Source organism: Dipodomys merriami, unplaced genomic scaffold (assembly GCF_024711535.1).
Source record: "Dipodomys merriami isolate MVZ:Mamm:240054 unplaced genomic scaffold, mDipMer1.0.p SCAF_1, whole genome shotgun sequence".
Lineage (NCBI taxonomy): Eukaryota > Metazoa > Chordata > Mammalia > Rodentia > Heteromyidae > Dipodomys > Dipodomys merriami.
In genome coordinates, this window is record NW_027202270.1 from 100,373,109 (window position 1) to 100,385,502 (window position 12,394).

The 12,394-nt window shown below is 38.2% G+C and overlaps 1 protein-coding gene across 6 annotated transcripts in view; it reads left to right on the top strand.

Moving 5' to 3' along the window:
* Window positions 1–12,027, top strand: part of Akap6 (A-kinase anchoring protein 6) — a 469,667-nt gene extending 457,640 nt beyond the window's left edge. For all 6 annotated transcript variants that reach the window (XM_070026462.1, XM_070026459.1, XM_070026473.1 and 3 more), the window contains 2 exons: window positions 2,352–5,768; window positions 10,830–12,027. In XM_070026462.1, coding sequence (XP_069882563.1) covers window positions 2,352–5,726 — 3,375 coding nt within the window. In that variant the 3' untranslated portion in view covers window positions 5,727–5,768; window positions 10,830–12,027. The remainder of the gene's footprint in view (window positions 1–2,351; window positions 5,769–10,829) is intronic.
* Window positions 12,028–12,394: the final 367 nt, after the last annotated feature.

Sequence of the window (12,394 nt, forward strand, 5' to 3'; positions counted from 1 at the left end):
CATTCCAAGTATTTTATTGAGTAAAGGATTTACTCTTTCAGGTGCCTTTGTAAGGATTGGAAGGTCATAAAGGATGAATTTAATCATGATGATGTCATGGAAGACCAGTTTGAGTTAAAGAAATCACATAGACTTAGCTTCCCAGCACACCTAGGCAGTATACCCAGTGCATCTCCACTGGAGTCTCCAAGTTTCCTCCTAGAAAATGTATAGTCAACCAAAGAGTCACAGAGAGAACTCCTTTGAAAGACTAGTGCAATTGTTTATTAGCACTGTCAGAATATGGTCTCAGGCAAGACAGTATTTGAAATTAATATACTATTTGATTAGACTGATTGATTGTTCCTACAGCTGAAGATTTTAACATTCATTAGCCATATAAACTGGTCATTAGTCCTTTCCTTTATCAGCAAGCAAAGAATAAACAGAAATTCTAATAAAAATTCATCACAGTAAATGCACTCCCTATCTAAGTGACTGTGATGGCTGCTGGTATACTAGATTAACTGCAGCAACATTGGCAGCAGGAAAGATTTCTGTTAGAAAATTAAAAACTATCTTTTAATTAATGTTTGTTTTGTAACGGGACTCTTTTACACTTAAGCAAGCTGTGCAGATAATCTCTTACATACCCAGTATAATAAAGCACTAATGGGTATTTTATACTTAATGTGCTTGTGTGGTGTGCTTTAACGATGAGTTTAAGACAGCATTGAGAGCTTTGGGACAGTCCCACTAATGTGCTCCTGGTGAATCTTTCTTCCTATGATTACAGAATAAAAGCATCATAGACTGTTTTCTGGCTAGACATTTGAAATTATTTGAACTTACAATGACAAAAAGCAAACTATTATTGGTGTGACATCTCTTTCTACTTATCATGTCTCTACCTAATCTTTTTGGTTTTAATAACAGTTTCAAAGGGATGGTAAGAAGGGACAAATGAAATAGAACTCTTTATAAACTGACTCAGGGCCACTGGAGAACAATTATAAGTACAGTAACTATTACAGCTATCTAATATTGACTGCCTCGGCATTTCCACAATTTTCATCTCATTTAATACTTAGTATTAACTTAAAAGGTAGTTTTCTGTCCCCTCTCAGGTGATAAAATTGGTACTTAGAAAAAACTTGTCCAATATTGTGATGTTTATAAGCAGCAACAAATACTTCAACCAGTCTGCTAGTTCAAGAGCCATGCTCATCCATATAACTGTCCAGCATAAGCTGTTTGTGTTTGTGTCTGTAGGTGGGCCTATTGGGGCTGACAATACATTCATCACTTTTCTCAACTGCAGCATGAATCCAGATAGCTGGTAGCCAGTAAGGATAGTGAAGGAATCTTGATAGGACCTAGGGACTCATCTAGCTACTGTCCCAGAATGCAACAATTTCTACCCAAACAAAAGTCAAAGCAAGAAGTCCAAAGAAATATCAAAAGTCTCAAATGGACAGGCAGAAAATACTGTAAGAGCACCTAGGTTACTATATCCTTGGGAGTCAGGAAACTCTTCAGACAGTTATTATTCTGAGGCAGAAGGAGAGTTGGAAGAAGAGACTCTGCCTGTGAGAAATAGAGGCAAACTGTGAGTTTAGTTAGTGAGAATGAAAGTGAAATCTCTGACACAGATGAAGAGTGGGAAAGAGAAAGACTGGGGAACAACAATGAAATGATTGTTCTTTGACACTCAAGGTAGATGAGGAAACCATGTTGTGGAAGCTCAAGATGTTTCTCATCTTGAGTCTGACTGGAAGCAAGGCCAAGTGCTGAAGGGGCAGACCTCTGAAAGGGAAAGGAATATACAGTAAAGGTCCTCTGGATCACGAATGACTCTATATAGTGGCTACAACTCTATTCTAAGACCCCAGACCAAAGGTGTTTCAAGTACAGAAACCAGGAGTTGGGGAAAGAAGGAATTTGTCGCAGGTGGCTACAGATAGTATTCCAGCATGGACACAGGAACTACGGTAGGCTACGTGTACACAGGACTTGAGAGAGATTCCAAACTACGCTTCACCTTCACGCGCCTTGCACTTTTGTCTTCACCCTATTTAAGATTTACAGTGTACAACAATCAGTAAGAAATGGTTAATTCCATAGATTACTGTCTGACTATAATAATCTTTAATTTCAATCTATGTTATTGCCTTCATTGACAAGTTACTATTGAAATAAAATTCCATCTCATAATTTTAGATGCTATATCAGAGAGGAGAAGTGTTGATAATTCTGCTGTCTTTGAAATTCATGCTTAAGAGAGTTTTATTTCCTGACTCTCCCAAGAGATTTTGAGGAAATTTTTTCTGCTGTGTTCACTCATTCTCATTTTCTTTTTTCCCTCCGCACAGGAGACATTGAATGTGATCGAACCTGGTTTGATGGACCTAAATGGGATGAGTGAGGATGCCTTGGAATGGGATGAAACAGATATAAATAACAAGTTAATTAGTTTGAATGAAGAATTAAACGACCCAGATTTAAAACTCCAGCCTGTCATGCCTTCATTGAAGCTTGAAGAGACAGGAAATGAAGACCGTGGTTATGAGGAGGAAGCAAGTGACCATGGAGAATCTCAACATACCTCAAACGTTGCTGCACCCTCCAGTCCACCCATTTACCAAGTATACAGCCTTCACAACATTGAACTCTGTGAAGACAGCCATATGCCATTTCTGAAGAACAATCAAAAGTTCATTGGCATGACACAGAGTGGTGTTTTGACTAAGAGTCTCAGTAAAGACTCTTCGTTTTCATCTACAAAATCTTTGCCTGATCTTTTAGGGGGTTCCAGTTTGGGGAAACCTTGCTTGTGCCTCAGTAGAGACATGAGCCAGAATTCTGGCAGTGAGAGTGGAATTGTCAGTGAAGGAGACACTGAAACAACTACCAACTCTGAACTGTGCTTGCTCAGTGTGGTAGATGGGTCCCTGAGTAACCTTGAAACCAAACATCTGGACCCAAAACTGGGGGTTGCAGTTAACATGTTAAAGCAACAAGTTAAAGATGAAGAGGAATGCATTAAGCTTCCAAATAACTCTCAGTCATCCATCTCACCATTGGGTTGTGTAAATGGAAAAGCTGGAGACTTAAACAGTGTTACCAAACATACCCCTGATTGTTTGGGAGAAGAATTACAAGGAAAACATGATGTGTTTACATTTTATGATTACTCATACCTCCAAGGCTCAAAACTCAAATTACCAATGATAATGAAACAGTCACAAAATGAAAAGGCACATGTGGAGGATCCCCTTCTTCACGGTTTTTACTTTGACAAAAAATCCTGCAAATCTAAACATCAGACTTCAGAGCTACAACCAGATGCTCCTCCCCACGAAAGGATTTTGGCAAGTACATCCCATGAAATGGATCGCAATTCCTATAAAAGCACCAATATAGAGAAGACATTTGCCGGCATTCAGAATGCCAAACCGCTCTGCCTTTTATCTCGTAGTTCATCTGTTGAGTCCCTTTCTCCAGGGGGTGATTTATTTGGATTGGGCGTCTTTAAAAATGGCAGTGACAACCTCCAGAGAAGTACTTCTTTAGAAAGTTGGTTGACATCCTATAAAAGCAATGAAGATCTTTTTAGCTGTCACAGCTCTGGGGACTTAAGTGTGAGCAGTGGCTCTGTTGGTGAACTGAGTAAAAGGACACTAGATCTTCTGAATCGTTTGGAGAATATCCAGAGCCCTTCGGAGCAAAAGATAAAGAGAAGTGTCTCTGACATCACTCTCCAAAGCAGTTCTCAAAAGATGGCCTTTACTGGCCAGATGTCATTGGACATAGCATCTTCTATCAATGAAGATTCAGCAGCATCTCTTACAGAACTTAGTAGCAGTGATGAGCTTTCTCTTTGCTCAGAGGATATTGTGTTGCACAAGAACAAGATCCCGGAATCAAACTCATCCTTCAGGAAGCGCCTGAATCGTTCAGTGGCTGAGGAAAGTGATGTCAATGTCAGCATGATCGTTAATGTCTCCTGCACCTCTGCTTGCACTGATGATGAAGATGACAGTGACCTGCTCTCCAGCTCTACACTCACGTTGACGGAAGAGGAACTGTGTATTAAAGATGAGGATGATGACTCCAGTATTGCAACTGATGATGAAATTTATGAAGAATGTAACTTGATGTCAGGCCTGGACTATATAAAGAATGAATTGCAGACCTGGATTAGGCCAAAACTTTTCATGACAAGAGATAAGAAACGGTGTAACTTCAGCAATAATATGAAGGGCAGTAAAGATGGGAGCAGTACTGAGGTGACTAAGCCCTCTGATACCCTCAACATTGAGGCCCTTCTAAACAGCTCCATAAAATGTCTTTCCGAAAATAATGGAAATGGTAAGAATTCGTCCCATACTCATGAGTTCGAGACTAAAGGTGAAAATAAGAAAAATATTTTCAAAGTTAGTAAGGATCCATATGTAGCAGACATGGAAAATGGCAATGTTGAAGGTGTTCCAGAAAAGCAAAAGGCTAAACTGAATGAGAATTCAAAGACATCAGAGAATCTTGGTTCAAATGAGGAAAAGATTTCAGAAAGTGAGCATTGTATGTGTAAAACATTTGTGGATGGCTCAGATGATTCAAATATTGCTAGAAAGGAATTTGTTCCAGAAAATGCTAGACATCTTCCAAAGAAATGTCCAAATCACCACCATTTTGAAAATCAAAGTGCTGATTGCATTCCTATTGAGAAGTCTTGCCCAGAAATGGCTTTAGAAACCAGAGTTAACAGCAGACAAGACAGTGATATACGGAAATCTTCATCTAATGATGTGCCAAGTGTGGCTGGAAAATCTGCTAGTTGCTGCCTAGCACTTGAACAAAATGAAACAGAGGAAAATGCTTCTATCAGCGACAATGCTTCCTGTTGTGACTGTGAACCAGATGTTTTCCTTCAAAAAGATGCTGAAGATTGCTCAGTACATGACTTTGTGAAGGAAATCATTGACATGGCTTCAACAGCCCTAAAAAGCAAATCTCAACCTGAAAATGAGGTAGCTGCTCCCACTTCATTAACTCAGATCAAGGAGAAAGTGTTAGAACATTCTCACCGGCCCATCCAGCTAAGAAAGGGGGACTTTTATTCCTACTTGTCTCTTTCATCTCATGACAGTGATTGTGGGGAGGTTACCAGTTACATAGATGAGAAAAGCAATACTCCATTGCCGTTAGACGCAACCGACTCGGGCTTAGATGACAAAGAAGACATTGAATATTTCTTTGAGGCCTGTGTTGAGGATGAGCCTAATGGAGAGGAACCCTGTTTCTCTAGTGCTTCTCCAAAGGAAGCTGCGGTTCCCAATGAAGCTACCGGGTCAGCACAAGCAATGGCAAGCTCTTCTATGTTCAATGATAGTTCTCTCCTAGCTGATGATGCCCATGTGGTGCCTCTTTCAAGACCTCCCCCTCAGGAAGAAGCTGACATCAGAAGGGAAGTAGATGATTGGTCCCAATCCTCCCAAGGCTGTGCAGAATGCTCAATAATTACTCCTTCAGGGGTGGGGAGTGAAAAAGAAAGTTCAGGAAATCCAGATGTTTCAGGAATGCCAGAACATGACACTGCTTCAGCCAAATCTAGTGTTCTTGACCTCTCCTTGAAGGCAAGTCAGCCAAAAGACAAGGCTGTGTTACATCCCAGTCCCCAAGCTTTAACCTGTAAAGAAAATCTTCTAAGCATACAAGAAGAACATCATAAAAATATGCATAGGTAGAATGTAACACCCCTACAAGCATGAAAATCATCTCATTGAAAGGTATGTATAAGTCTTTGCGTGATATGTATACTTTTAATATGAGTCTGTACCCACGAAATCACGATAGAAGAAAAGACTAGGCAGAATGACCAGTCATGGCACGTGTTTATCCGAACAAGTTAGTGAGATAGGAGAATACTCTCAATAAGGAAAGTAACTGTGCAGCAGAAAGGACAAAACAGTTTAAAAACTGTCATTTTTAGTGACAATATCTTTACTCCATCATTCTGGCAGGAATACAAAATTGGAGAAAGTAGAAGAGCAATTTAGGGCTGCAAAGTCTTCCACCCATGGAGGAAAAGAAAGGGTTATCCAAGTTGCACTTACACTTGGTGATCAGAATGCATGCGTAGTAGCAACAGTGCCCACTTCAGTTCTGGCTGCCCAGCCATCCCCTTCAATGCCTGAAGACAAACAATGATTAGGCTAAAGGCTCTGTCTTCTGATTTGGGCCTCCCTTTTATGCTTCTGTCTGATGTAACTATCATCACGTTTGCTTCCCCAGTGTAAGGCTGTGCTGTCACCGCTCCTAATCACGGCCATGTCTGGGAATTCAAATAGGAGGGGAAAGTGGATGTTAAAGAAGAGGCTCTTATTTATCCACACACAGAGGGAGAACAGGCACAGAAAGCCAATGCAGAGAGAATACATGACAAGTTAATGGCATCTTGATCAAAACAGAATTTTTGAATTTTGCCTAAAGGAGACAGGCTGATTTCCATCAATTTTTTTAAAAAGTCATTCCATTCTTCATATTAAATAAGACAGCTATTGATTGATAATTCTGAGATGATGATGTCTCTCTGAAAGCGACACAAAGATTTTCTTATTTCCCATTTCTAAACCCCAGTGATGAATATACTTTCTCAATCAAGTTTTAAGAAGAACATTTGAGCTTTCAAACGTGAGAGTTGCATTTCACCAAGGTGTGAGGTGCTTAGTGCCATCTCCACCCCCACTCCAGAGGCCTAATGCCGTAACCTAAACTCGTGCTATAGGAAATGAATTACAGAAGCAATCTACCCTAATTTGTTAACTTATTCAAATAACAGTTATTATACTTAACTATGCTAAAGATTATCTTTTTTGTGGCAGATTGTTTATTTTTTGATGAGCCTAATTACTGATTTTCTAAAAGTAATTTACATTTATTACAAATACATCTTTTAAAATGTGACAGATAAATGTTGTTCCCATAATGTATTATGAAAAAAGTTACTATTTAAAAACACATTATTTAATTTGAAAGATGAATGGCAAACATCATTATTTTTTTCCTGCAACACCTGTGCCCCGAGCTCATTAAAATGTGTGATTCTGCGTGGAGCTGCTAGAAATGGGGAGCGAGGGGGGAAATCTATACCATGCATATACCCTAAAAATAAACTCAGTATGCAAAGTTGAAGAAAGGCATCCTACTTGCTAATATTGCTCAACTAATTTTCTGTGTTTTAGATTCTATTTACAATTGGCTGCAAGAGGGAACAAAAGTAGGAGAGAGAGAAATGTATTTTCTGTGAGTTGTATCCACCCTATAATCACATTCGCCATCAGTATGCAGTAAAACTGACCATTAAGTGAGAGAAACTGCAATTCCATAAGCCGCTTCAAAACAAGTTCTATTAGAACTGATTGTACTGTGGGCCTTGCCAACCTCTGCAGAAGGGCTGGTAGAGCCTGGCTGCAAGGGGATAAAAGCTTGAAAGCAACACCACTCTGAGCGTGACATCATGTGACTGTGACCCTCAAGTCACCAGTCATGCTGAGATCCAGAACTGAGAAGCTTTGGTACTGGAGCAGCCTCTAGGATGCATTCTTCTTTTTTGATCCTCGGAGAGTTTCTTCTCTCCCTTACAGAGAAATAGAATTGAAATTAAATGTAAATGATGAGCTGCTCAATCTTAGACTTGAGGGATGTGAATGTGCTATGTAATCCTCACCTTTACAAGAAGAGACGGTCTAAAAGTATCAGCTGGACTGCCTGCTGCCTGCCGGTCAGCAAGATTTTGTTGAGCCCTCATGATGTGTAGACATGTTGGGCAAAGGGAGAAATAACCAATTTTACTTCTGTAGCACTCACATGGCCCCCAAGTGACTAGAACTATTTAAGTAGCTGTACTTACTAGTCCTATTCAGTCATTAGCATCAGATACTTGGGAGTAAATATTCACATCTTATTAGCATCACTTGGACAAGTTATTTAAGCTGAAATGGTTGCCAGGCCTTCAGTATTTGATCTCAAAGATACAAAGTAAAGTTGTTGTATCTTAACTGCTATCATTATTCTTCCAAGGATATTCAAGAAAAACAACAGCAAAGGCAGTGCTTTTTAAAGCCATTTGATTTGAAACCATCAGTTGGGGTACTGTTTTTCTCAGGACAATAAAATCCACCATATGCAATTGGTTAGGCTTTTTTCTAGATATAAATTCTCAGATGACGAAATGATTACAATTCCATCAAGAAGAAATATCAGTTAGAATTGAGAATACTGTCTACTAATACAGTCATAAATCTTTTCCCCAAAAATTTTAAAAGGGTTTTATTGACCACGTTCTAATTAAAAACCTGCTGAAACTGTTTGGGAAGCTTTAACGTGATCTAACAGTATGCATTTGCACAACTTCCAGACAAACTGCTGTGCTTTTCACTATTTTCATGTATGTGTCATGTTTCTATAAAAATAGAGAGGTCAGTTACAGCAAATCACTTCAAAGGCAAGGTAACTGGATAGATCCAGCTCTCTCTGCCTAATTTGGAAGAAGCACATAATGTATGTCTGGAGTGCCTCCTAGGACCTGCCTAAGAGATGTACTTTGCACTAATCTTTTTGCTGTATTCTGACAGTTATTTCTTCATAATCCTCATCATAAGCCTCTGATCTTTGATGAATGGTTTAACCCTAAACTTCAGGCTGGATAAATCCTATGGTATAAAAAAATTAACTCATCACATGCAGCTAGGGTGAACAGTTTTTCTTTTCCTTTTGGTTTGCTTTGATGATGATGTTTTGGGGTCTTAGGGTATGTGTGGGGGTGGGTAGAGTGGGTTATATTTAATTAGATGCATTTATTTCCATTAGACATTTTTAGTTTGCTTTGCCTACTTTATTGGTCTATAAATGTGATAGTTGTTAGCCCACAGACTTGTCGATTTTACACAATTGTTTTTATTTCTGTAGGCTCAAACACACACAGATTCCATTCAGAGTGTTGTTGCTCAGGTTTTACAAACTGAGAAAGCTACAAGAGCAAACATTGCTCATGTACACAACATGGATTCTCAGTCTCTTGAGTGGATTCACACTGAGTGGTCTTTCTCAATGCTGGCCAAGCATGTTTAAGAAACTACCTTTGGGGATTGTATATTAATATGTCATTAGATGTTTTATAAAATTTACCTTTAAAACTACTTTAATAAATCAAGGTGATGTTGTGTGTTTTAATTATCCAGCATTTCTGAACAACTTAAATAACAAAGATTTTTTTCAACATAGTCTTTCTCTTTCTCTCTTATACACAGATAAACACACACACACACACACACACACACACACACACACACACACACACACACACACACACACACACACACACACACACACACTCTGAATTTGTGCCTCAGCCAGGTTTGTCTATTTCCAAGTGGGCCAAGTTGAAAGAATTGATTATCCAGAGAGAATTGAATGCCAGCTTTCAGTAAAACCAGATTTGCCTCACCTAAGGATTTCCTACTCAGCAGCCAGATTTCAGATGAATCATGTCCTCAGCATTTGAACAATGCAGCATGCTTTCTTGAATTACTACATTATTTTACTGTGCCAAATTTTGTTCCATCTGTTTCTGTCCATCTTCCCTATTCTGCTAACTTTTCTTCTCTCCCAAACTTCCTATGGTTTCAGCCAGACCACATTTTGTTAAATATTTTTTTCTCTTATAAGGCATTGCAAGTGAGTAGAAAAAACACAGTAAGCTAGCAAGAATGAGAATATCTGGTTTTAGACGGGTAAGAAAATGGTCTAATATCACACTCCTGAAACAGTTTAAACCACAGTAAGCAAAACCTTGCCTTAGTTGAGAGTTGAAGACCTAACACAATTGCATCCTGCATTGCCCAAACCTGTCATTTAAATATTCCTCACATTTGACCAATTAATTTTAGCCATTTAGAAATAAGCAGAACAGACTGAGTTTGGAACAAATTTATTTAAGACATCAGATGTACCAAAATAATTGAATTGGTTTCAGTTCCACAGGGAAGTCTTACCTTAAATGGAACACGTTAGTATTTGAGCTAGAAATCATAATTATCCCTTTTTATAATCAAGGGTGGGAACATATAGGATTATAACAATGTTATGAATATTTCAGTATCATATAATAGGACAGTTGTTCAATACTACACATAAAGTCACTGAGGGGGGCTGGGAAGGTGGCTCAGTGGTAGAGCGCTTGCCTTGCATGCCTGAGGCCCTGGGTTCTATTCCTCAGCACCACATAAGCAAAAAGAAAAAAGCCAGAAGTGGCACTATGGCTCAAGTGGTAGAGCACTAGCCTTGAGCTGAAGAGCTGAGGGACAGCACCCAGGCCCAGAGTTCAGGCCCCATGACCGGACCCAAAAAAAAGTCACTGAGGGAAGAGTCAGAACTAGGAGCTAAGGCTCTCAATCTGTGCATCATTGTTTATACCTGGCTGTGTCACTTGATATCAGCTACTCCAAGTTTCATACAAACTTGAAATTATCTGGAGTGTTTAAAGCTGAGTTCAAACACAAAGAAGTGGATGGCCCAGAGAAAAGGTCAAACTTCATTTTTCTTGTTTTCTTTAGCACTACATCTTTAAAGGAAATGTATTCTTCACAACTATAATGAAATATTTTTGTAAGTAATGTGAACTTTAAGCTATTAAATTCATGACTTGTATTTTATAAATTCCTTCATTATAGAACATTAGCAGGTAATCCCCAAATGATAGCCCCCTACATTCATGGTGCTTAAAGGACTTAGTTTTGCAAATGAAGACCCTTCTGAAACCTTACTTGTCCCTTCTTTGTTTCTTATAGATAGCCTGGCTCTAACCTGGGGCTCCTGGCTGTAACCTCCAGCCCTGGACTGGTCTCTGATTCCATCATGTTGTCACTGCCGTTTGTCCCATTGACTTTCCTAAGATGAATCTTCCTTCTGAATGCCGTTTGTCCACGTGGGCTTTGTGATCTGGATGTCTGCAAACGATTCTATTTAGGTGATCATCTTTGAAGTTCAACAAAGCTGCTTGTTCTCCCATGGATTCCTGTCCCAAACTACCTCTGTCAGCCCACTTCTCCCCTTTCCTATCTGCTCCTTAAAGGTCTACACTTCACCAAAATTGATGGCCCATTAAATTCACTGTCTGGAATGACTCCCGACCCCTTCCTGCCAGTACTTGACCAATTTCATGTATCCTAGATTTTTTTTAATAGTATGATACCTATGTCTATTGCAAGAGGTTTACCTAAAAAGCAAACAATTCATTTGATTGTGGCATAGAGAACACTGGTTCTTCTTTCAAAATTAAGCGACTTTTTAAAGCGCTATCTATTTATTTCATTTAAATAATGATCTATGCAGCACTTCAAGAAACAACTCTAACAGTGTTGTGTATTATGAACTGGTGACATTCAACTATTAAAATATGTAAAACATTTTGTTTCTCAATGCTTCTTTAGGTGGTAATGAGAAAAAAGTTGTGTTTTTTTTATTTTAAAAAGTGTGCCTTGCTTGTATTTCTTATAACCATTTATTAAAAAGCTGCTTTCATGGTAAAAGTATGTTAGTTTGAAAGGAGGAAATAGCAAGGTTAAGACATGTGAATAATTTCTGTATATATCTATAACCAAGTACAAACATTGATGTATAATGACAGTATAAAAATGCTTTCATGTTTATGATGTCTAGTGATGTGGAAAATATAAGCCTTAAATTCATTAGATTGCATGGTAATTAAAATTGGCTTGATAACAATAGTTTATTGGGGGAAAAGGAAAATTAGTGATCTCTTCTACCTATGTTCCTTACCAAATTGCTGCATCTGATTCTGAAAAATATAACAACTAATAGACTCTGCAATGTCCATATTGCATAAGAGGCTTAAAATTACTAAAACTACACACTAGACATGAAGCCTTTTAAGCCTTCTTAAAATCTTTCTGGCCACTCATTTTGAAATAGCAAGTAATTAAAGGCCAGTTCCTCTAACCAATAAAATTCATAGTATATATTTTATTTCTTTTTATTATTATTAAGAGTTAATTGATGTGGGATATCAGGATACTCTTGTGTGTCTTTATTTATTTAAACAATTGCTTTGGATGGGTTTTTTAGAAAGATGGTAGAAAAGTATAGAAAAAGTAATGTATTATTTTTATTTAAATTATAGATTTCAAGTATATTTATCTTGTGTAAAAGAAAGCAGCAAAGAAATATTTCATTTGATCTCTACTGAGTCTTGTTAAATGTAGTTGTAAACTTATATTATAATTCCTACTAAAGTGCCTCACACAGTAGGTATTTTATAGTAATGTGCTGAATGGAAATATTGAATTAGGAAACATGGATGACATATCTATCTCTTCACTTTGAGAGACTTACA